Source organism: Tursiops truncatus, chromosome 11, assembly GCF_011762595.2.
Source record: "Tursiops truncatus isolate mTurTru1 chromosome 11, mTurTru1.mat.Y, whole genome shotgun sequence".
Taxonomy (NCBI): domain Eukaryota; kingdom Metazoa; phylum Chordata; class Mammalia; order Artiodactyla; family Delphinidae; genus Tursiops; species Tursiops truncatus.
Window position 1 is genome coordinate 11,961,785 of NC_047044.1, and position 25,696 is coordinate 11,987,480.

The 25,696-nt window shown below is 46.6% G+C and overlaps 1 protein-coding gene across 3 annotated transcripts; it reads right to left on the minus strand.

The window, feature by feature from the left end:
- Positions 1-369: 369 nt before the first annotated feature.
- LOC101334888 (apolipoprotein L6) lies at positions 370-25,696 on the minus strand. Of its 3 annotated transcripts, none has more exons than XM_073788226.1 (4): positions 25,550-25,696; positions 23,368-23,497; positions 20,106-20,931; positions 370-688 (listed from the first exon to the last, which is right to left on the minus strand). In XM_073788226.1, the coding sequence occupies exons 2-4, from the start codon at positions 23,448-23,450 to the stop codon at positions 650-652; spliced, it is 948 nt and encodes a 315-aa protein (XP_073644327.1). In that variant the 5' UTR covers positions 23,451-23,497; positions 25,550-25,696; the 3' UTR covers positions 370-649. The 3 variants fall into 3 exon arrangements, with proteins under 3 accessions (XP_073644327.1, XP_033722048.1, XP_073644326.1); XM_033866157.2 differs by lacking the exon at positions 370-688 and adding an exon at positions 17,642-19,229 and having other exon boundaries at positions 25,550-25,695; XM_073788225.1 differs by lacking the exon at positions 370-688 and adding an exon at positions 19,237-19,431.

A 25,696-nucleotide genomic window follows, 5' to 3' on the forward strand; every position in this document is an offset into this window, starting at 1 on the left:
GCTTTGTTCACCTAACTTGCTAAAATAAACATTTTCCATGTTAATCCAATTATTGACTCTCCTGAACATCACCTTGATCGCTACATAGAGTTCTCTCCAGTGGATGAATACTTTCTATTTAACGGGTCTCCTAGTGTTGGAACATTTCAACCATGTCCAATTTTTCAAGATTATAAATTCTGCTGCAATAAAGGGATAACTATCTCTCAGTAACAGCTTTTCTCAAATCACCGACGTTTCCTCTCGGGGCGCTGGGAATGTAGATCAGAGCTCAGCAGCGGTGCGGCTGTGATGAGAGATGGGGTGGGGGCAGGGCAAGGAGGGGCATGGAGGACTCACAGAGCATAGCTGATTTTAAAATAAAGGGTTTTTAAAAAATTTAATCATAAATGTACTGTATAGTTATATACAATTTGGAAAATACATATGTTCTGAATGTCCCAACGTCGGTTGAAATTCACATGAGTACTTAGGTCTTCTTGGTCTCCAACCCCGTCTGTACACTCAGAAAACCTGGTCTCTGACAAACTTTCCTTCCATCCCAGGTGTTTCTGGCGTCCCCAGGGGTGATCGGGAACCACGGCAGGTCTGCCTCTGTCATCATTGCTGGGAGCATCTTCGCAAGCAGAAGCTTCTCAAGTTTTCTTAGTTAAAGTCTGGTATTGTTCCACGGAGATAGCTTGACCAACTAGGGCAAAAAGGAGAGGAAGTAGTGTACTCATTTCTGTAGCATCATTGGGAGCTCGCAAAAGGTTTGCCTGAGCGCCCAGATGTTATAGGGCTGGGCAAGGTAGCTCTCTCCCATAATGCACCCTGTCCTTGTCTGCCTCGTTCACAGCTGGGCCTGGCATGATGCCCGGCACAGAGGTGCTCAATTAACATGTGTACATCAGATAACTTGGTGAACGGCACCTCTGGCTGGAAATGCACGCAGGCAATGGGCAGAGAGGGTTCAGTGAGGTGACTGGCAAAGGTCCAGGCCCAAGATTGCACGTGGTGGGAACAGCATTGCAAGGCACCAGCTTCTCACGATCAGGCGCTCCCTCCCCTTCTCCCACAGCCCGCCCATCCTGGGAGAAGGTGCCCCCCTGAGGGGCTCCCGCAACACCCCGTCCCCTTCGTCCTCCTCGTGTCCTACCATTTACCTCTCCTCCTTGTTAACGGCTTATCTGGGGTCCATCCCCCTGCTGGGCCCCCAGTGCCATTAGAGCAGAGACTGTATCTTTTCCCACAATCTCCTCAGTGCCCTGTGGGACCTGCGCTAAGCTTGTGCTCTGTGACAGGCAAGGGAAGACGTGGGCAAGACCCTTTGGAAGATGAATCCTGTGTCTCACAGTTTACCCCCCAAAACTTCCCCTGGTTATCAAGAAGCTAGGATACGTACCCGAAGAGTAAAAGTCTACTGATGCAGTAGAGCCAGAAGGAAGCTCCCCATGCCTTAATACAGTGGTTCCCAAACTCAACAGAATTACTGGCAGATCCTTGAAAACCTCCCAAGTCTGGATCATGTCCCAGATCAGTTAAATCCCTGTCGTTGGGGGGTAGGACCCACCCACTCATCAGTATTTTTTGAAGGCTTGCCAAGTGATGCCAACATGCAGACAAGTCTGGGAACGCGTCCCTAAATCCTCGGCCCCTGTCAAGGCCTCACTTAATTAAAACCTGTTGAATGAATGAATGAGGGGAAGGGAAAGGGGAGGGGCAAGATAGGGGGAGAGGATTAAGGGTACAAACTACTATGTATAAAATGAATAACCTACAAGGATATATTGTACAATACAGGGAATATAGCCAATATGTTATAATAACTCTGAATGGAATAGAGTCTTTAAAAATTGTGAATCACTATATTGTACACCTGAAACTTACATAATATTATACATCAGTTATGCTTCAATTTAAAAAAAAAAAAAGGCTAAGTTAGCATTTTCTTTGAGATATCTCTGTATGCCTAGGAGTTCAGCCCCTTTCCAACCTACGTCTTAGAGCTCATCTGTACATAGATGGCAAAGAAGCATAAACTTCCCAGCCACTCTTGGTAAGGGTGTCTGGACCATTTTCACAAGAAAAATTGTGAGGCGGCATCCAGGCTTTTTGAGAAAGACTGTTGCCGTTGGTCCGTGATGCTTTCTGAAAACCCAACACAGAAGATAATTGGTTATCTTTTTCCTCTTTCACAGAGGAAAAAGCTGGTCCCAAGGGTGGGGTGACTTTCCCTAGATTATAAACCAGATAGTGATGGAATTAGGGTAAGAACCTAGGACTACAGCTTCCCAGAAGCCTGTCGTCTGCCCCCTTTGCTGGTTGAGGACAATATTCCTCTGAGAAAAGAAAAATCTCTCTTCCTTCACTCAAGGACGGTAGAGAAACATGTGCGCAGGCACATTGGAAGTGACCCAATTAACTCTAGTCAAAGCCGGTTCATCAGCCAGCAGCAAGTGGAAAGGACTTTGTTTTGCACTATCTCAGGATTAACGGGAGCCGTGGGGGAAGAATCTAGAGAGTGGAAGGAGGCCAAAGGTCACAGATACAGAGACTAGATTGTTCCTGTCCTGAAAGGGCAGGAGAACTCTAGTTTGCATGACTGTGAAGATCGTATAATTTAAGAGCTTGGAGTAGCCCTGCAACTCATTTTATAGAACTTTATGGACCCTTCAGCACCAGAAGTACAGCCTGTGTTAGGCAGCAGTCTATTATGAGAATAACGCTTCAGCTGAGTGCTACTGGAGAGTCTGAAGGTCATGGAAAGGTAAGTCCCAGCAGTTTGGATCTCAAGGCCAGACCCAGATGTTCTCACGGCTTTGGTCAAGGGTGGAGGAAGGCTGGGGAAGGAGTGTTCTGGATGACTAGGGAAAATGCAGCAAATTCTGCTACTAGGAATCCATCACCCGACAGGCCAGGTGTTTGGACACCTGCTAATGTGCTTACCAAAGGGTGTTTTTGTTTGTTTGTTTGTTTTGTTTTGGCTGCATTGGGTCTTCGTTGCTGCGTGCAGAATTTCTCTAGTTGTGGCAAGCGGGGGCTACTCTTCGTTGTGGTATGTGGGCTTCTCATTGCGGTGGCTTCTCTTGTTGCGGAGCACGGGCTCTAAGCACGCAGGCTCAGTAGTTGTGGCGTGAGGGCTTAGTTGTTCTGTGGCATGTGGGATCTTCCTGGACCAGGGCTCGAACCCGTGTCCCCTGCACTGGGAGACGGATTCTTAACCACTGCTCCACCTGGGAAGTCCCTTACCAAAGTTTTTTTTTTTTTTTTTTTTGCGGTACGCGGGCCTCTCACTGTTGTGGCCTCTCCCGTTGTGGAGCACAGGCTCCAGATGCGCAGGCCCAGCGACCATGGCTCACGGGCCCAGCCCCTCCGCAGCACGTGGGATCTTCCCGGACCGGGGCACGAACCCGTGTCCCCTGCATCGGCAGGCAGACTCTCAACCACTGAGCCACCAGGGAAGCCCACCAAAGGTTTTTTGTTTACTTTCCTAAGGGATTTTTTTTAGGAGAATGTGTGAATCCTTTTTTTTTTTTTCTTTTTTTTTTTTTGGTACATCTCCAAATGCAAATGGAGGCAAATGAGGTTGCATGATCAATTCTTCAGCCAACTTTGCTGGAACACATTTTTATATTTCATATTATGAAGATGGTGACAGCATAGCAACAAAATGTGGGTATTAACAATCAGATTTCCTTCCTTCCTCCTTCCTTCCTTCAAATACCAAGTGCAAAGTCTGTGCCAGGCGCTGTTCTAGATGCTGGGATTTTGGCGGTTGGTGTATCAGCCCAATCCCTGCCCTCACAAAACTCACGTTCTGGTACCTTCCCCCCTCGACATCACTTTCCTATGATTACATTTCCAAACCGGTTTTTTCCATCATCTCCTCCCAAGCCTGTGGCTCAGAGAGTAGCCAGCGCATTTCTTCTCTAGTCATCTCGGTCCAAAAAGCTTTAACAATGCCCTGGGAAAGTGGACTATCTAATTATAATATTTGGAAGTTAAAAAAGCAAGGTTAGAATACTTCAAAAATCTTAACGTCTCAAAAATGTCACATCACTTTTGTCTAAGGACTTTATCCAAACAATTAAACTATGGTAATATTCAATGCCAACTAGGACGTAGTAAAACTGGTCATCTCTTAGGTTACTGGTGACAAAGTAGATTGGTGAAGAACTTTTGAAATTTTGATATTAAGTCACAAAAGCCTTCTGGTAATCATCCAATAAGCTAACGACAGGCATAAAGAAGATCAGAGCCATGTCATTCATAATACTGTAAACCGGAAAGCAAGTGAGTAATCATTCCATCCAGCCCTCTACCGGCTGTAATTCTGGCAGATTGCCCAGTCTCTAGAAAGCCTTCCTAGAGATGAGGAGATCATTAGTTGGTTAATTGTTTGTTTTAACCAGACAGGTGAAGGGTAGCAGAACACGACACCCCAAAACATGCTGCTTTGGTTACTTGATTATTGATTATTTTGAGCTCAGCACATGAATAAATACATGCAGAGAGGGGCTTTCTCTGAACTCCCCTTATCTGCCTAAAGACAGATCCTCCAAAAGAAACTCAATTGTCATAGATTCGGCTCCCCAGGAGTTTCATCAACCAGGGAAAATTGACTCTTATCACAGGAGGGGAGAGAAGAAGGCAATCCCACACCCAGAGAATCTTTGTCACAAACTATCACATCTCCCACCTATTCTTCTAAGGACCCATTCAACATTCCTAAAAATCATTTACTCTCCCCTAAGAGGTCTACTTCCCCCATCCCCTTTCCCTATTAAAATGGAATTTAAGACTGAATTCCAAGCCACCTTGAGGAGTTACTCATTTTCCCCTGGGTATCTCATATGTGCATGAAGTATACGTGTTAATAAACTTCTGTCTGTTTTTCTCTGGTTAATCTGCCTTTTATTACCGGGGTTTCAGCCAAGAATGCAGAAAAGTAGACGGCAAATTATTTTTTCCTTCCCAGCACAGGCAGCATTGCACAGTTACCCTCGGTTAAAGATTCTTTCTTCTGTTGCAGCTTCTTTTGTTGCTCAAAAATCACTTTCGGGCTTCCATGGTGGCGCAGTGGTTGAGAGTCTGCCTGCCGATGCAGGGGACACGGGTTCGAGCCCCGGTCCGGGAAGATCCCACATGCCGCGGAGCGGCTGGGCCCGTGAGCCATGGCCGCTGAGCCTGCGCGTCCGGAGCCTGTGCTCCACAATGGGAGAGGCCACAACAGTGAGAGGCCCGCGTACCGCAAAAAAAAAAAACAAAAAAAAATCACTTTAAATATATTTTCATTAAAATTTGACAAATATCACCCCCAATATCACCACAACATATCTCTCGATTTTATTCACTTACCTCCAGTTGTTTTTCCAATGTATATTCTTTTTCGCATGGCTTTTATTACATACTTATCATAGTGTGTCTTACTTTTAAAATGTAGTATTATAAGACAAGTATTTTTCATATTGCTACACAGTTGTCATAAGGATTTTTTTTTTTTTTTTTTTGCGGTACGCGGGCCTCTCACTGTTGTGGCCTCTCCCATTGTGGAGCACAGGCTCCGGACGCGCAGGCTCAGTGGCCATGGCTCACGGGCCCAGCCACTCCGCGGCACGTGGGATCTTCCCGCACCGGGGCACGGACCCGCGTCCCCTGCATCGGCAGGCGGACTCTCAACCACTGCGTCACCAGGGAAGCCCAAGGTTATTTTTGATGACTCTATGCCATTTCATCAAGAGGGGATGTACCAGGTTATTTTTGATGACTCTATGCCATTTCATCAAGAGGGGATGTACCTTCGTGTTTATAGAAACACTCCCTTATGGTGGCACGTTGGGGTCTTCATGTTTCTGTCGCCCTTATGAGTCCTTCATATAACGGCACCAACTTGTTCTGGTTGCTGCCTGCACTCTGATCAGCGATCAGCTCCATGCCCCGCTCTGTTCTCTGGCTTCGTGCAGTTCTTTGCAGAGGATCTCCCACACAGGGGCTGGGGGCTACTTATCTTTCTAGTTAACTTGATGAAGGAAGTTACTTGCTGTTGCATTTGCAGATGGGGACCATTGAGAAGGTCTGAAGATATATCCTGATAAATCTAGCAACACCGTATGGCCTCCCAGGGCTTCTGGTTTTCATTTTTCTTTTAAGTAAAATTTGTTACCTCTTTGCATTTCGTGCCAACATTATTTCCTTGATACCTTAAATTGTTTTGAGGCGATTATGAATAATATAATGCTGTGTTTTCTAACTTGTTTTTTACTCAATAGAAATATTATTCATTTTTAATACTTCCCTTTTGTTTCGCTGAATTTTTCCTAATTGTAATAGCTATGAAATGAATATTTCATGAACACCTAATGCTGGTTTTCTTTCCTGTTTTTTCAGTACTTATTTTTCTTATTTTGGTTCCATACTTTATTGCATTAGCTTGAATTCTTAAATTATTTAATTTTATGAAATTGACTTCCAGTATTGTCAGCAGCTAGTTTACAAAAACCACTTCTCTTCATGAAAAGGCATTATGTTTTATTCCTAGATTTAAATATTTTATTAGGATTAGGTGCTGAATTTTCCGACTCTAATGAGATGGTCATAATTTTCCTTTTTTATTTATCCCATGAATATAGTATATTATGTGCCTAAATTTCTGTATATCAAATTATCCTTACATTTCATGGAAACCCCAACTTGGTCACTGTAGAATTTTGCATCAGTATGTTGTAGATTTATACTTTCTATTAGTGTGTTCAGTGTGTTCATCTTAGAGCCACAAATGATAAAGAGCTATAGTTGTCTTTCCTTGTAATCAAGGTTTATTATTAGTGTTATATTTGCTTCACAGAATAAACTCAGTAGCATATTGTGTTTTCTATTTCTGGGACAATTTATGTAGCATCAAAATTGCTTATTTTCTGAAAGCTTAAAAAACGTACAGATTTCCTTACATTTGCCGCATCTTCATGGGATGCTTTTGATTTTTTTAAGTTGTTAATGTGAGTCATAAACGTGACTTCATTTCTCTTCCCCACTCCTGAAAAATGGCTCTCGCAGCCCACCTCCATGCCTATTCTTTTTTGAAGACTTGAGAAGTAATAACAAACCCTTGACATTTCAAACTGCACTTGGTTCTCATTTTCTGTAAACAGGTATCTCTCCTGTCCTTTGAAAAGGCGTTTCACAGAAGTTGAAATACAATGGCCAGTAAATATATGAAAAGATACTTAACATCATTAGTAGCCAGTAAATGCAAATTTAGACCTCAGCAAGACACCACTTCTTTGATCATTTTGGCAAAAGTAAAAAGAATGAAAGCATCCTATGTTGCTGAGAAAGAAAGAGGGGCGTGTCCACCCTCAGACACTTGGTTGGATATAAAACGATATAACTTCTGGAAGGATGATGTGGAGTATCTCACAACATAAAAAGTACCTATGCCTGAAACTCAATACCCTCCCTCTAGAAATTCATCCTACAATGACATGTACACAGAGAAACACATGTAAAGATGTTCACCAGTTCCTTGAAGTGGTAAAAAGAATGGAAGCAATCTGAAATATCCGTGCAGGGGGACTGTTTACATTAAAAGACATCAGTATTAAATAAATGCTTATGTATGTCTATTTATTTGTTTATTTATTTTTGGTTGTGTTGGGTCTTCGTTGCAGTGTGCGGGCTTTCTCTAGTTGCTGTGAGCAGGTGCTACTCTTCGTTATGGTGTGCGGGCTTCTCATTGCTGTGGCTTCTCTTGTTGCAGAGCATGGGCTCTAAGTGCATGAGCTTCAGTAGTTGTGGCTCAAGGGCTCTAGCGCACAGGCTCAGTAGTTGTGGCACACGGGCTTAGTTGCTCCGCAGCATGTGGGATCTTCCCGGACGAGGGCTTGAACCCATGTCGCCTGCATTGGCAGGTGGATTCTTAACCACTGCGCCACCAGGGAAGCCCCAGAATAAAAGCTTATGGACGTGAAAAAGAACAAGGCAAATCTATATGAACTGACTTGGAAAGAGACACAGGATATATTAAGTAAAAGAAAAAATGTTGAAGAATATGATCTCGATTTTTTTTTTTTTTTAAGTATTGAACATGTGGCAAAAGACTAGGGGGAAATTCTGGAAGGAGATACAGCTGAGCAGGCTCAGCCTGGGGAAGGTTGCCAGGAGGGAAGACCCACACCTGTACCTTTCACTCATCTGTCTTATTGAAATTTGTTGCAAGAATCATGTGCTGATCTCATAATAAAGACCAATATGGTAAAAAAAAAAAAAAAGCGATATCTTTATGACTCACTCTTTTCGCATTATAAAATCTCCAACTTGGATAAAATTCATTTAGTGCAAGGAACACTGCTGAGCACCTAGTAAGACAAACAAAGGTTGGATAAATTGTTGTTAAATATTAATATTGTCATCTATTTAAAAATTTGTATGTGACAAGTTTTTCTAACCTGTTATTTTGGCCTTTTGTGGCATTTTATTTCAGGATAGCTCTTGTAGGCAGAAAATTATTCCAATCTACTTTTCACCCAGTTTGATACTCTTTACTTATTAATGCTATTAATATTAATTATTATTATTTATGGTCATAATTGTTCCACTTTGATTCACGTCACCCTACTTGAGGAATTCTGCTTTTTATTTCTTTACTCTCTTTTTATATTCTTCACAGGCAGGCATGGTGAATAGATTTCAGCATGGCTGCGCAGAACAGCTTCTGGAAGGTAGAAATGTCTCTGCTTTCTTATCTACATGTACCTGATAAATGACAGCTACTGGGGACATATTAGAATAAGGGCTCCTAGTTCACGATACTATGTTTTTTATGTTTAGAATCATGATTGACTCTCTCTCCTGTCCTGGCTCAGAATAGATCTTGGGGAGAGAACTCTATTTTATTTTGGGGAAGAGGGGAGTGGGGAGTGAATAGGACTAAGGCAGAGAAAGAGCAGAATCAAGTCAAAGGATGGGGGTGGGAGACCCATTGCACTGAGGCGGTGGTGCTGGGTCTCCAGGAGATGAGCCGTTTCCTTACCGTTTTTTGTTTTTTGTTTTTGTTCTTTTTTTGCAGTACACGGGCCTCTCACTGTTGTGGCCTCTCCCGTTGCGGAGCACAGGCTCCGGACGCGCAGGCTCAGCGGCCATGGCTCACGGACCCAGCCGCTCCGCGGCATGTGGGATCTTCCCGGACCGGGGCACGATCCCGCGTCCCCTGCATCGGCAGGCGGACTCTCCGTCACTGCACCACCAGGGAAGCCCTCCTTACCGTTTTAATAAATATCCTCTGAGACGTTTGTGATTTATACGTAGGAGTAGAGGTGAAATAGAACCCTGACTGTGTTTCACCCCTTTCCCAGCTAGTTTCAGGAGTCATCCTGTTTCCTGTTCCATCACATTTCTGCAGCTACAACGTATCTTCTGCTGGGAAAGCTCAGAATATCCCACTACCTGGGAAGAAGCTTGCTTTGCTTCAGTTCTCCCAAAGAAGGCATCAATCATACTCCTCTGGCTTAGACTCCCTGACACTGAGGGGCCACATCTGGCCCCGGCAGTGGCCACTCAGGCCCGCACACAAACGCGGGGAACCCTATCTCTCCGCTTCCTCCTCCATCCTGGAGGAGTGGCTGCTGGCTGAGCGTCTCTGCCTCGCGCCCTCATCTCTCCTCCCTCCCTTCCCCATTCACCAGCTGGAGGCCAGTGCACTCCTGCAACCCGGGCTTGGGCTTGGAGTGAAGGAGAGGCTCTCTTGGACTGAAACCACATAATTAAATCCATTTTGCTAGAGACTCTGCTCTGCAGATTCAGGTCCAAACCAGGAGAAGAGGATGTGATTTCTGCTTTCCCTCTGCCATTGTCTCTTGTGCTAATACCTCCGTCAAGGACCACTGAGTAAGGAGGTATGGCTGGACCAAGGCCAAGTTCAGGCACTGCTGGGGGGTCCTGACTGCACAACCAGGTGATGTCCTCCAAACTGACCACAGCAGGCTGCCAGCTGAGAGTCGCAGGAGCCAGAGGGGGTAACAGAGATGTTGCATTCTGCTCTGAATAGACATTCTGATTTGGGGTTCATAAAATATGGTCCCTGTAGCTAAGGGACCCAGGATGAGATGTCTGTAATTGTAGGAAGGTCTCATGGGAAATAGGGCAGGCATGGGACATCAGACCCTCACCTTCACTTTAGGAGCTGGGATCACTCACAACAAGGGCCCGAGTCACTCCCCAATCCCCAGTGTCACCAGCTGTAGGTCAAGACAGTGCACTGTGGTCAAAAGAATTTGCCGAGGAAAGGGGAGGGTTTCCTGGGTGGATTCCAGTCGGGGCTGTAGTCATGGTGCTTCCGAGGGCTCCTGGGCACTTCTCTCTCTACAGATGACAAGGGGTGCTGGACCAGAAGAGATGCAGCTTCACCCCGTAAAGGAGAAAACAGACCCCATAGTTATTCAGAGAGGCCGTGGCTTCAGACAGAGCTGAGACCTAGTGACTCAGGCCTGGGAGTTCACATGAAACTCATGGAAGACGGTGAACTTAGAAGGGGAAAGAGTGCTGAGGATGGAACCCTGGGGAAGGGAACTGAGGAACAAAAGGCACCTTTTAAAGACTCTGAAAGGAAGTTGCCCAAGAGGCAGGATGGTGACGCTCAGAAAGTTTTGCAAGAACTTCTGGTGTAAAGTTATCAGTGTCTCTTCTCTTAGCAATTATCCAAAGCAACCAAGAAACGATACAGGCACCATCTATTAGAAATTAGGGAAACTAAGTAAAAGAGATTAAAAGGATGCCAAAAGCAATGGGAAGGATCAGGGTTTGGGGAGAAAAGGGGAGAGGATGCTGATAATTGCAGATTTCAGAAAAAGCGGGCGATGAGTTCAGATTTCAGGAAAAAATGTGTCTCTTCAAGAGGAGGGAATTCCCACAGTGCAAAACTAAAATCCCCCCTGCTTTTTTGGCTGTGCCACTTGTAGGATCTTAGTTCCCTGACCAGGGACTGAACCCAGGCCACGGCAGTGAAAGCCCCGAGTCCTAACCACTGGTCCACCAGGGAATCCCCTAAAATCCTTTTTTTAAAAAATAGTAAGAATAAAGTTCTCACTGAATCTGGATTGGTTCCAAGAAGCACTGAAGATAAGACTAAATGAGGAAACGTAGTAAGACAAGTCATATTTGTAGGAAGTAATTGTTTGTCCGCGAGACAGAAAGGAGAAAAGAACCTGCATGGTGAAGAATCTGAAAACTGACCAATTCCATTGCCTGAGGAGAAATAAAGGCTGAACACTCATGTAGAAGGTTCTAGATCAGAAAGCACGGTTCTGCTAGTCTAGAACACAGACCAGGCTTCTTCCCTATTTGAATCTCCCACAAAAAGCTGGCCCAAGAGAAAAAGCAAAGAACACAAGGTCCACACAAAAAATATTAACCCAAGGGCTTCCCTGGTGATGGTGTGGTTAAGAATCTGCCTGCCAATTCAGGGGACACGGGTTCGAGCCCTGGTCTGGGAAGATCCCACATGCTGCAGAGCAACTAAGCCCACGCGCCACAACTACCGAAGCCCGCAGGCCTAGAGCCTGTGATCTGCAACAAGAGAAGCCACCGCAATGAGAACTGCACTGCAGTTCTGCACCTGCGCACTGCAACAAAGAGTAGCCCCCACTCACCGCAACTAGAGAAAGCCCGCGTGCAGCACTGAAGACCCAACGCAGCCAAAAATAAATAAATAAAAGTAATTAGTTAAAAAAGTATATATTAACCCAAGAAAAACAAAAAACAATCAACCCAACTGAAAAATGGCAAAGCACTTGAATAGACATTTTTCCAAAGAAGATATACAAATGGCCAATAAGCACATGAAAAGACGCTCAGCATCACTAATCATTAAGGGCGATGCAAATCCAAACCACAGTGAGATACCACCTCATACCCAAAGGATGACTCATAAAAGCAAAAAACCAAAATCCCAGAGAATAGCAAGTGTTGGCAAGACTGTGGAGAAACTGGAACCCTTGTGCATCACTGGCAGGAATATAAAATGGTGCAGCCACTGCCCGTGGTACAGCAGTTACTAAAAAAATAATAAAATTATAATGACCACGTGATCCAGGAATTCCACTTCTGGTTATATATCCAAAAGAACTGAAAGTATGGTCTAGAACAGATATTTGTGTATCCATGTTCATGTCAGCATTATACACAATAGCTAAAAGGTGGAAACAACCCAAATGCCCATTAATGGCTGAATAAAACGTGGTCTATCCATACAATGAAATATTATTCAGTCTTAAGAAGAAATTAAATTCTGACAATTTAATTGGATGAACCTTGAAGACATCATACTAACTATTAAAAAAATGAGTAAAGAAGAAAATTTAGGTGATACAAATAAACTTTATTTAGCACTTCATGAAGCAGACAGCGTCCTTTTGGAGAAGTGTAAAATGGAGTAGAAGGCAAGAAGTGTCTATAGGGTAGAGAACAAAGAACAAGGAAGAAAAATCCAAAATATCTGATTGACTGAGGCCATATAGTCGACCTTGTTTGGGGTGAGAAGGCCCAGAGTTGGCTTGGTGTTCGGGGTTCGGCTGACTGGATATACTGCGTTTCTGGTCAAGCAGACCGTTTACAGGAACAGGAAAGTTATCTAAGTTTCAATTTACTGACAGTCACCCCAGTCAGGAGTATCTTGAACCTAGAAAGTTATTTCAACATAACTAAGTGAAATAAGTCACTCACAAAAACCAAATATTGTATGATTCCATTTATCTGAGGCTCCTAGAACAGTCAAAGTTAGGGGCTTCCCTGGCGATCCAGTGGTTAGGACTCTGCTCTTCCACTGCCGGGGGGCCTGGGTTCAATCCCTGGTCGGGGAACTAAAATTCTGCATGCCATGTGGTGTGACCAAAAAATATATATATATTCAAATTTATAAAGATACAAAGTGGAAGGGTGGTTTCCAGGGGCTGAGGGGCAGGGAGAATGGGGAGCTAGTGTTTAATGGAGACAGTTTCAGTTTGAGAAGACGAAAATGTTCTGAAGATGGGTGGTGGTGATGGTTGCCCAGCAATATAAAGTTGCTTAATGCCACTGATGAAATGATCAATTTTACGTGATATATATTTTACCACAATAACAAAATTACAAGACAAAAAGGAAGATAGTAACAACCACAACAAAAACAAACAGCAGATCAAGAGCACACACCAGAAAAGTGAAGCCAAAAAGCTGATGAAAATCATGAACAATTATTTTGCAATTAATTTTCTTAAAGTTAGTGAAGCAATTTCCTCTACAACGCAAGGTTGTAAAACAGAGATCTGAGGGCTCAAGGGAATCACAGCTAGACAACAGGAGGAATTCACTGGAAACTGGTAGAGCTTAGGAAAGAAAAGAAGAGAAAAGTAAATCTGTCACAGAAGCAAATGCTTACTGGAATTCATACAAGAAGAGACACTACTTAAAAAAAAAACAACAACTAAGCAACACCAAAGACAGAGATGAGAAAAGTAAGCAAAATGAAGTGCAAATGAAATGCTAAAAAGGTTTGGCAAAAATACATGAACTAAAGGCAAAACTCCAACGTACGCTCATTGGAATCCCCAGAGAAGAAAACTGAGAAATGTGAACAGAACAAATATCTAAAGATAAAATGCAAAAAAAAAAAAAAAAAAAAATTTCCATAATAACCCTCAGCACAAGAACAACCGAGCAGCAGCTACAGAAGCTGCCAGGAGAGAAATCTTCAGAGGGTCTGCAAGTGGGTGTGCATGTGATAATTTCGTAATTTTCCTTTTCCAGGATAATTTTTGGCGTGCTATTAGTTCTCAGGATTATAGAAGAAAAGATGTTTTGACTCACGATAGCTTAGATTTACTTCTTAGAATTCATCTGGAAACTGACAACGGTTTTATCTTTCAGCTTTGTGTTCAAAACCTATTTACCTTTTACATGATCGTTATAAGAGGTGCCAACACTTCAGATAAGCAAGAGAGAGGATACAAATCTCTTTTTCTTCCACCACTCACGGCAGTCACCATACAAACAAGTATTTTGACTGGCACATTATTAAGGACAAAATAAGGGACTTTACATCCATTTTCTTCCATGTTGCTCCAAACAACATGTAAGGTCAGTGCGTTTACGTTCCTCACATCTCACAGCCAAGGAAAGGCCGGATCAGTGGGGAGAATGTACTCACCCAGGCATCTCTCCCTGTGAGCGCAGCACGTGGTTGCAGGTTGGTCCACGTTTTGCTTCTATGCTGGGTCCCCACAACTTCAAGACACATCTCTAACTTTGGAAAGTGAGGCAGATGTGATGAGACAGCTTTGAGCTGTGTTTCCAAGGGTCTGAGCCACAGCTGACCACCGTCTGCAGTGTTGCCTGGGCAGTGGACAGAGCTCTCAGGAAAGAAATAGCTGCTTATCACCAGGTCGGGGGAGGTGAATACATATTTTGGCCTTCTCAGCAGGAAAAGGGGCTCAGATAGTGAACAGATCAGAGGAAAGAGTGTATTTACCTTGGACCAGAACCATGTCCGAGGACAGCTCTGCCCCTTTCCTCCCTTTCAGCTGCAGCGAGGCTGCGGCTTCCTCATAGAGCAGCACTTCTCAGACTTAATGTACACACAAGTCCCCAGGGATCTTGTCCGATGGCTGATTCAGTTTCAGATGCCTGAAATTCTGCACTTCTAACCAAACTCCCAGGAAGCTCTGCCGGTGCCAATCCTAGATCAAACTTGGCAAGAAACTCAGTGGCAAGAAATGCTTCTCAGGATGCCCCTGGCTTTCAAGTCCAAGTCCAGGCTTTTTACTATGACCCCTATGGTCCACTTGACGTGAGCCCTATTTCCAGCCTCCACCTCCATTTTCATTTCTGTATGGTCCCCTGACGATCACAAGGCCCGTATCCAGAAAGTCTGAAGAACTCCAACGAGTTCATTTAAAAAAGACTAATAGTCCAATAGAAAAATGCATGAGAAAGTTGAATGGGCACCTCATTCCTGCCCATTGGAGGGCAGACAAAAACTCACAAGGTAGAGGGGGCTGTTGTTGACCACACTGGGAATCCAACTGGGCAGAAGCCACCTTCAGGGAAAGCCTCAGCTGGGAAGCTGGCTGTGGCATTTGGGGAACTCACAGGAAATTGCCTCTGGGGCTGATCTTGAACTTGGGGCATCCTTGGAGCTCATAGGAAGTTGTCTCTGGGGCTGATGTTGAGCTCACTGGCTGTCCACCTGATGACTGAGCTCCACTGGGCTAAGGAAAGAGGCCACACGCCTTCCCCTGCAGTGTGCCCTCTACTGACAACGCTTAACCCAGAGCTAGCTGTCAGAGGAGGACAGTCAAGAGGGTCCAGCGCTGGGTCCCAGGCAGTGCCCTTAAGGGTGGATTTGGAGCGGAGAAGTAACACATTGATAACTGGCACAGGGACAAAATGTTCATGGTTGTGAATCTGGGTAAAAGGATGCGTATGGGAGTTCTTTCTACTATTCTTGAACTCTTCTGTATGTTTGAAATTACTCCTAAATTAAAGAACTTAAATAAAAGAATGCCATTCGCTGAAACTGGCCAAAATAAGACTTTGGGGAGGATGATTTCTTGATTTTAAAAACTGCATTGGACTCTAGAAGAGAATTTGATTTTGGTCTTTGATTCTTTTGGACTTTAAAAGATTTTGATTTCTTTTAATTTTTAAAAGGTTAGGAAGTAACGGAAGGAACCAGACTTGGGTCTGCTCAGCCATGCACAGAAAAGCCAACCTACTGACACCGAGCTGTGGTGAAGGGAAGTACAGCGTGCACTGCAGGCACCAGGCAAGGAGTCTAGGCGCTAGTGCTCAAAAGACCCGAACTCCCCGGTGGGTTTCAGGGACAGGTTTTTAAAGACAAGGTGAGGGAGGTGGGTGGTGCAGTGTGTGATCAGCACGTGGACATTCTTCTGATTGGTGGGTGGTGAGGTAATCAGGAGTCAACATCATCCACCCTCTGGTTCTAACTGGTCTGGGGTCTGCATGCTTGCGGGTAGCATGCAGTTAACTTCTCCACCTGGTGGGGGCTTCAGTATCTGCAAGACAGCTCAAAGGCTCAGAGTATTATCTACAGCCCTTGAGGAGGAACGAAATGTTCTTGACTTTGTTTAACGGCTAAACTATTAATATTTTGTCTTGCTTGACTGTTTTCCTTTCTTTCTACATTTTCTCACTTCTCTGATTAATTTCTCTGGAGCTTCGGGAAGGCTTAGGAGGCTAAAGTTTTTCTACAGACAAGAGGTAGCCAGAGGACACTGGGGGGTGTAGGGGGAGTGCATCAAGGGTGTCTGGTAGCTGATCGCTCCCTCTCACCAGGGCAGGTGATTGCGTGTGTCCTCCTCCTCTTACTAAACTGTGGATTACACCTCGGAGCTAATAGGTTTCTCAGAACTCCTGACTGACTGTGATGGAGGGCTTGCACCACCTCGGGGGCACTCATGAAGAACCCCACGTAACCCAGAAGAGAGAGGAAGACAGTGGTGGGTGTGGGGTTGCCCTGAGTAACACGGGGAGCTGATGGGCTTCTCTTGGCCAGGAGGGCAAAGACTTAACTAGTGGGGAGATGAAAGGAGGGGAAGGTGTTTGTTCACCAGAATTCCAGGTGATGGAGAAGAGCGTGCTTCCAGGAAGTAGATCCTGATAGGGAAGCAGCTGGGTGCTGAAAGCATTTCAGGGAGGAAGAGAGCAGAGGAGCTGCTTGGGCTGTGAGGCAGGAAGTATGGGCCAGAGAGAGGGAGCAAGAGGAAAGTCTTTTTTCCAGAAGCTTCTGCCCCTGTGGAAGAATCTGGGAACCAGAGAAGCAGGTGACAAGGGGAAGCTGAGCCTCTCCCACCCCCTCTGGTGCTGGCTCAGAGCATTGGTAAGGATTCTTCAAGTTTCTGTCAAGGGTATTTTCTCCCAGATTGCTGTAGGCCTGGTGCTGCAAATCTACACCCAGAAGGAGTCCTGGATTTTATTCAGGCTACACTTATTTTGTGGCTGAAGAAACCAAAACTCAGAAATGGGACCAGGCAAATAAGTGTCAGAGATGAGTCTTGAGTTTCCATTCTGATCCCTTCTTTTCTTTTTTTCTTCAAAACTTTCCACAAAACAAACAAAACCCCAAGCTTCATGACTACGTATTTTGTGCAGGTATTATTTTTTTTATTTGTTAATTTAAAAAGAATATTTATTTATTTGGCTGCATTGGATCTTCATTGCAGCATGCGGGATCTTTCATTGTGGCGAGTGGGCTCTTTGTTGCGGCATGCAGGCTTCTCTAGTTGTGGCACGTGGGCTCCAGAGCCCACGGGCTCAGTAGTTGCAGCGTGTAGGCTTAGTTGCCCCATGGCATGTGGGATCTTAGTTCCCTGACCAGGGATCAAACCTGCGTCCCCTGCGTTGGAAGGCAGATTCTTAACCACTGGACCACCAGGGAAGTCCCTGTGCAGGTATTATTACTGACAATGTTTATTCGGAACTTTAAGGATGCTCACGCACACTAAAAGAACAACATTAAATGGGGCGAAAGCTGTTTACTTACTGTTATGCTCGTGAAAATATTATAAGAGCAACAGAAGCGGGAACCACACGGCCTGGGGTGACTACTTAAAACCCCTAGATCATAAGAGAGTTCCCATAGCCCATCCTAGAAACCAGCACCAGCAAAGGCACATGACCCAGTCCTGACCAGTCAGAGTGGGTCCCTGGACTTTTGCCCCGCCCCTTTCCATGTGGGAGTCCCCCAGCTGGCAGCAGGCACACCTGGAGGTGCTGAGGCCACGGTGCCTGAATGTGGCGGAAGTCTGTCTGAGAAATGGAAAGACAGATGCTTGATGACATCATTTTTAGCCTCTGGATCCACACGCACCTGAAGCCTACTGTTCCCCTAAGCTTTTTAAGTACGTGAGCCAATAAATTCCTCTCTTTTTCATAGGCCAGTTTGAATTGGTTTTGGCCACTTAACAAAATGATGACTAATGTATGTCTAATTAAAGCGTTGTAGGTACAGTCAAGAGAATATTTTGCAACATGGAAAAGTAATGTCTATAAAAACTCTGTGAAACATGGAAGGGTAGAAAACATTGCTAAGTGAAAACAACAAAATGGAAAGTTATAGATCTGTAGGCAAATGAGGGAGTTGAGAATGCAAGAGAAAGAAAACTCAGTGAGTTACAGAAAAAAAATCTACTCTACAATGTAGCCTTGAGAGAGGGTCCCCAGCAGGCAGTACTGTCCAAAGCAAGAAAAGCACAGAAAGAAAATTCTCCACCAAAATACCAGCACCCTCTCACTGTTGTGGCCTCTCCCTTTGTGAAGCACAGGCTCCGGACGCGCAGGCTCAGCGGCCATGGCTCACGGGCCCAGCCGCTCCGCAGCATATGGGATCCTCCCGGACCGGGGCACGAACTCGTGTCCCCTGCATCGGCAGGCGGACTCTCAACCACTGCGCCACCAGGGAAGCCCCTTCCCCCCTATTCTTTAGTTTCCTGTATTTTAAAAAGTTGTACTGAATGTCCATACACTACTTTTAAAATAGCAGCTGAAACATAGAAAAGAAAAAAATAGGTGTAAGATGGGTGAACGGGGAAGCCAGGAGAGTTCCTACAGGTTCCTGTGTCTTGAGGAGCCCAAGAACTTCTGTTGTGGGGAGGATGGAGGGGCTCCTTCCTGATGGGAATCAGGCCGAGCAGGTTGCGGTGACATCCTTTTATGTGCAAACCCAGGATCTTCTCCAGCGATTACTGCCCAGGTCGGGGAGGGGGAGGACAGAGGGCCAACACAAGCTGAGTTGATACAAAAGAGAGAACCCAGCATACCCTTCATTCCCAGAGCCCTTCCATCTGGTGTCAGCACTTAATACAGGGCCTGGGGTCAAATAATACACGTTTCACATGGGCTGACTCTGCATGCGAGGGAGGGAGCAGGGGCGGTGAAGGGGTCCAGGAAATGAGTTACACACATGAAGGAGGGCGGGATGGGACAGGCTGACCTCCCTTAACTTACAGTGTGACACTCACCACTGACAGTGCCCTCAACACCCTTGTAGACCTGTCAGCTGCTGAGTCTCCAGGCATTGCCTCTGCCAACCTTGCCCCACCACCGCCGTGGTCCCCTTTTCTTCCACTCAGAGACCCCTGGGCTCAATTGTCTTCATCCTCTCCTGTCCCCTGGGATCCTGCTTTCCCTGGTGGCAGAGGTACAGTCCCCATGGTTCCTTCCGAAGACGAGCTCACAGGCTTTTTTTCTTGGGAGAGTTTCTGGAAAACACACACACACACACACACACCAATCAAAGGAAAGCTACAGAAGGGCTCCAGGCAGCATGGTGTGGAGATCCAGGCCCGGGCTCAGAGGTCAGGCTCCTGGGCTGTCATCCTGACTCTCGCTCCACATAGTTGCAAGCATTTGGCAAGTTGCATAACTTGCTGATGTTATGCACACGCTGATGAACACCACAGTCTGGGGGATGAAACAGCAAAAATGGATTTTCTCATAGTTCTGGAGGCTGCAAGGCTCAGATCCAGGTGCTGGCCGATTGAGCTCCCGGTGAGGACTCTCCCTGGCTTGCAGACCGCTGCCTTCTTGCTTCGTCCTCACAGGGCCTTTCCTCTGTGCCAGTGCAGGCAGAGAAAGAGACAGCCCTCTGTATTTCCTCCTCCTCTTACAAGGACACCAGTCCCCTAGGATTATGGCCCCACCCCTACAAACTCATTCAACCCAAATCACCTCCCCAAACCCCCATCTCCAAAAAGTCACCTTGGGGCTTAGGGCTTCTACATAGAAATGTTAGGGGGACACGTTTCAGTCCATAACACTCCCTGTGGCTCAGTGTCCTGTTCTGTACAACTGGGAAGACCCTCTGCCCAGCACATGGACCTCAAGGAGCACCGAGGGAGAGACAGAAGGCATGACCAGGTCTCTCCAGGACTGATGCCACTATCTCCAAGATGAACATGATACCGTTTGGACCTTCAGGGCCACCAGACACCCCGTGTCCTTGGGAACATCCATGCAAACTCCACACACACACACTGGCTTCCTCATCACCCTTCCCATAAACCCTGGTGCCCATAAGCGCCAGTTAAAGCTTCCCCCTCCTCCAGCCCCACCCACGAGGGAAACCACAGCCTCACCTTCTGCTGCAGGCTCTCATAGCACTGGGTGAATTCTGTCAGCTTCCTTTCCAGCTCCCAAGCCTGCGCCCTTAGCTCTTCCGCAAGCTCTGATTTTGTTCCCTCCTTCAGCTGTTTCCAGTCCTTCAGGAGGGAGGCCAAGACCATGCTGAGGGAGAAGCCAGCCATTGCAGTACCCAGCAAGCGAGCCTTTGTTTTCATCACCAGCGTGGTACCTTCAAAAGCCCTTTGCACCTGCCTGCTCCTCCGGGCTGAGACTTGGCCAGTGGTCAGGAGATTCTTGGCGGCAGCGGCCAGGCGCGGGTTGGCCCTGGCTATCTGAAAGGCACGGATGCTCTTCCGGATATCCTTGACGGTGCTTTCACAATCCTGGACCACCTTTCCGGCAGCCAAGACATAGGCTGCCCCAGCTCCCCTGACCTCTTGGGCACGGGTGGGCACTAGGCTACCGACATAAGCTTGGGCTTCTTGACTGTGAAAGCGTTCCAGAACGTTGGTCAAGATGCTGGTGACCTCCCCTGCTTTCCCCAAAACTCTACCAGCAGCGGAGAGTACCAGGCTTCCTCCTGCTACTGCCGGAGCGAGGACCAAGCCCAGGATGCTCATGACTTCTGAGACCACAGCGATGGAATTGGCCACTATGCTGGTCTTGGTGAGTGTTCTGTGGGTTGTGTCGACCTGGTCTGCAAGGGTGTGAAGCTTTCTGATGCCCACTTCCAGCTCCCCTTTCAAGATGGGAAACTCTTCCAAAAATATTCTTTCTTCAGCTGACAGGTCACCATCTTGCCACTCCACATCTTCATATGGAAGAATGTCATCTTCGTCCCTGTGGATGAGTGAAATAAAGATGTTCAGTCTCCCGGATGGGAAAGCCAAATTCATAGTCAAGCCCACGTGGTTTCTGGATGTTCTTGCCCCTCCAGACTTTCAATCCTCCCTGCATCTTCCTAGCATCTCTGTTCCCTCTAACTCAACTGTGAAAAGTCCCAGAGCATTGCTGGGAGCTGCTGGTTCCCTGAAGAGAGCACATAAGAGGGGGATCTGGAGGGAAATGGGAGAAACGTAGCCCTGGCCAAGAGATGGAAGAGGTGGATTAGTGCTGAGGGACTTTTTCAACCTTGTTCAAAGAGGCTATGGGAACTGTCACGAGGAGGAGCAGTGGGAAATGCAAGGATCCAAGTCAAGATAAGGAACCTGGGACGAATTGCCGGGAGGCAGAGGGCTGGGAAAAACAGGAGGAAGCAGAGTCCAGCTGTTGGGCCGGAGGTTGGGAGTCCTGTACGCGTAGAGGTGAGTGAGGGGGAAGAGGCACCATATTGTATAATGCATCCCCCACTTTGATGACCTTGGTTTTTTTTCAGCTTGTGGGATCTTAGTTCCCCGGACCAGGGATCCAACCCTTGCCCCCTGCAGGGGAAGCGCAGAGTCTTAACCATTGGAGCGCCGGGGAAGTCTCCACTTTGATGAACTTGAATTCAGTGCTCTGCTGTGCCTCTGGAGTTGCACACTGAGAGGGCTGAGAGAAATGACTGCTAAAGCTCTGAATGTTCTCCTTGGCACCTGGCCGGCTCTCCTTGCTCTCTCGAGCAGAACTGGTTCTTCACGGGAGAAATCAGGGACAAAAGGACCCAGCCCCTTCCCCCGTCTTCTCACAGTAGGCAGTCCTGAGGGATTTTTGCCAGCCCAGCTGAGTGTGGCTTTCACGGGACAGCAGTCTCGGGGGAGAACAAAGCCCTCTCCTTCAGGAACTTTCCTGGTGCCCAGGGCCCCGGGTGCATTGCCTTCAGGGCGAGCTGAGGAGGCCTGGTGATAACACAGATTCCCTGCGCACAGGAGGGTGTCAGAGCTGGAAGGAGCCCTAGGGAAGATCTAAGCTTCCTATTCTACTTTTCTGTGGAGGGAACAGAAGCCCAGAGCGGGGCAGGGCTCTCACCCAAAGGAAGGTGTGAGGTTGACATGCAGCTTTGAATGGGGACTCAGAGCTCCCTGTCCTCTCATCAGGACAGTTGATGTGAGGAATTCCTCACTGAGGTATATATACACATGCCTTTTAATCTCTCTTCACACACACACACACACACACACACACACACACACACAGTTCCTCAATGGAAAAGGTTAGAAACCAAATATACTACCAAGGAAGCCATTAGTGTTAATGAAGTAATTAATTTAGGCCCAGTTGTCAGTTAACCAGTAGCCATAAATCAGTTGACAGAGCAAAAAGTACCCCGGGACTTGCAGTGGGGATGGGGCGGATGGCAGCAGGGAGGGTAACCCTGCTGAGAGACCCCCAGCTTCACAGACGCCACCATGCAGCCCACCCTGATCTCTCTGCTTCCTCAGGTTTGCAGGGACGAAGAGAAACAACAGAGAGATTTGTACCTGCAAAGATCGACAGCGCGGGGGGAAAGCGGGGTGGTGGTGGTGGGATGAACTGGGAGATTGGGATTGACATATATACACTACTATGTATAAAAGAGATAACTAATAAGAACCTGCTGTAAAAAAAATAAATAAAATAAAATTCCAAAGGAAGAAAAAAGATCAATAACGCCACTTTGCATTCACTGTGAAGTTTTGTCTTTCATGTGGTTGGTAGCTAACAGGAGCTTGGCTTCGTGTGTGTGTGTGTGTGTGTGTGTGTGTGTGTGTGTGTGTGTTTTGTGGGATCTTTGTTCCCCGACCAGGGATCAAACTCAGGGCCCCAGCAGTGAGAGCACCGAGTCCTAACCACTGGATCGCCAGGGAATTCCCTTCTTGTGTTTTTAAATTAAACTAAACGCATCCCGCATTAGGTAATGATGCCTCCTGACACAGTGAAAATTGCAATCGAGTTCTGTGACACCGAATTCCCTCAGCAGACATTTGTTGATTGTCCATATTGGGCTGGTGATGCTATATCTGCTGATGAATGGACACTTGGGCTTAAATTCATGAATGCAGTAACACTAAAGGGCCTTTTTGGTGATACATGAACCTCAGAGAGGTGAGACCCGAAAGGGCAGTTTCTGGCCTCAGAGTCCTATTACCCAATGTCATGTACCCGACAAGAACTTGACCTGTGCTCCGAAATATTTAATGTAGCCGGTGGAATATTTTTTCCCCTGGGAGACATATATACGTAATGGAGACCAGTTGGAGGGCAGGGCATACTTTATGGCTGATGCCCTTGGAACACGTCTGTCGCGTGTCATGCGGCTGCCTAAACATTTCTGCAGAAGTAGCCCTTTCCCCAAGGAAAAAGCGCTCTGGGTTTTACCTTTGCAGACTGACACCAGCCTTGCATAATGCTTTCCCTGCCTGGGTGTCCAGCAGATTCTGCGGCATCAAATCCGTGTTCATTTTGCCTGTGGGAGAATGAGAGCTGTCGCCACACGTCAAAGAATTTTCTGGTTGGAAACAGAAACCAAGTTTACTGCAGGGGCCATGAAACCATATGAAATTCAAGGATGGAGGGATTTTAGACGGTGCGGAATCAAGATAATAATAAACACACAATGTACAAAATATTTGCAAACTGCTGTTTTTACATTTTATGTTGAGGTGGAGCTTATATAGGATAAATACTCAAAAGGAAGTCATCAACTCAATACATTCTGACATTACACACCTGAGTCATCACCTCCCAGACCAAGATAGAGAACAGAAGATTCCCTTAACCCCCTGGTGGTCAATCCTCACCCGGCCCGCGGTGGCGGGGGGTGGGGTGGGGGGTGGGGGTGGGGTGGGGGGGGTGGGGGGTGGTAACCACTATCCTGATTTCCATAACCATTGATTAGTTTGCCTGGTCTTGAACTTCATGTCAATTGAGTCATTTGTTCGGTTTCTTTCGCTCCACACGTCTGTGAAATTCTTTCATGTTATCGTGGTTTTAAAAACGTTCAGTGGCTTTAAAAATGTTTACCATGGGCTTCTCTGGTGGCGCAGTGGTTAAGAATCTGCCTGCCAATGCAAGGGACACGGGTTCGAGCCCTGGTCCCGGAAGATCCCACGTGCCGCAGAGCAACTAAGCCCTTGCGCCGCAACTACTGAGCCTGCGCTCTAGAGCCTGCAAGCCACAACTACTGAGCCCATGTGCCACAACTACTGAAGCCCGCATGTCTAGAGCCCGTGCTCCGCAACAAGAGAGGCCACCACAATGAGAAGCCCGTGCACCTCAACGAAGAGCTGCCCCCACTCACCGCAACTAGAGGAAGCCCGCGCGCAGCAATGAAGACCCAACGCAGCCAAAAATAAATTAAAAAAGAAAAAAAAAAGATTGCTATGTAGTATTTCATTATAGGAATACACTACAAAACATGCACTTGGTAAGTGGGGGAGCCCAGTGTGAGTCCAGCCAGGTCAAAAATGGTAGATCTCAATCAGGGACGTGTTTCCTCCCCGGGGGATATTGGTAATGCCTGTAGACATTCAGGGGTCCGGTGGAGGCACTGCTACTGGCATCTAGTGGGTAGAGGCCAGCGATGCTTGACACCCTACAATGCACCGGACGGCCCCCACAGCAAAGAATGGTCCAGCCCAAAATGTCAGTGGTACTGAGGCTGAGAAACCCTGGGGGAGCCCCATTCTTTAGCAGCACCCCCTAAAACTTCCCCCATTTTTCATATTAGTCTTATCAGATGAAGGGCTATAGTGACAGTGGGGAGCCCTTTGGTCCCATCAGGTTCCATCCCCTCGCTACTGACCTTCTCTCAGTGGATGTCAGAGGATGTTATGTTGGGAGAGGGATGGAAACGGTGGGAGAGGATTAGAGATGTTATTCTCATATGAGAGCTTTTTTTTATGAGTTTCTCTTTGCAGTTTTGGGAGACTTCAGCTCCACTGTATTCTGCCCCTTTGCCTGCAAACCAAGTCCCTCACGCACCCCATCAGCGTCAGAAAAGTCGGTTACTCTGACACACAGCTTTAGATAATCCTCTTAATCTTTATCACCAACACCCCCTACTCCCAAACTACACTAAAAAAACCTACAACCCAAGAAACACTGCAGGTTGCAATTTTGAGACAACTCATTCAGCATTTTTTCTACAAAGATGACAGCCCTAAACCAGTCCTGCAGAGAATGTCTAGGGAAATGCCTTGGCCCATGCCGTCTCCTCCTTTCTGGGGTCCAGGCTCTCTCTCTCTCTGTCTAGGATCCTGGGGTCCCCAGCCAATGGAGCGGAAGACGCAACTTGGTTGGTCTAATCATACGCTTAATCATGCTTTTATTTAAACTTCAAATACTCCTGAAGGAGAGATTTCTATCCTGATTTATCAAGTAACGAAGCTGAACTTCAGACCCAGTCTCACATTAGGAACTGGCTGGATGGGGATGTGAACCCCTGGGGGGTTCCTGACAACAGCTCTTTTTCCCAAACCAAGTGCAGGTGGCCAACCCCTTGGGCACATTGTCCTCTAGAGGCCCCAGATCAGCCCTCCTCCTGGGTGTGCTGTCCCACCTGTTCTCAGTGAAGCTCTCACTGTGGCCTCAGGTTCCAAAGGCCTTCTGCTCTCTCCTCTCCGGAGGCCTCTGGTCCAGCAGGGGGCTGTGAGCGTCTGGGCTGCAGGAAGACAAAGACGAAGTGCAGAGCCTCTAGCTGGTTCTT

Bases quoted from the DNA above. Each gene is read 5' to 3' on its own strand.
- LOC101334888 (XM_033866157.2), bottom strand. From the start codon at position 23,450: ATGAACACGGATTTGATGCCGCAGAATCTGCTGGACACCCAGGCAGGG. The intron at 20,932-23,367 runs GTAAAACCCAGA...ACTCATCCACAG, and splicing joins GCTGGTGTCAGTCTGCAAAG to GGACGAAGATGACATTCTTC. The intron at 19,230-20,105 runs GTGAGGCTGTGG...TGTGTTTTCCAG, and splicing joins ATGAGAGCCTGCAGCAGAAG to AAACTCTCCCAAGAAAAAAA.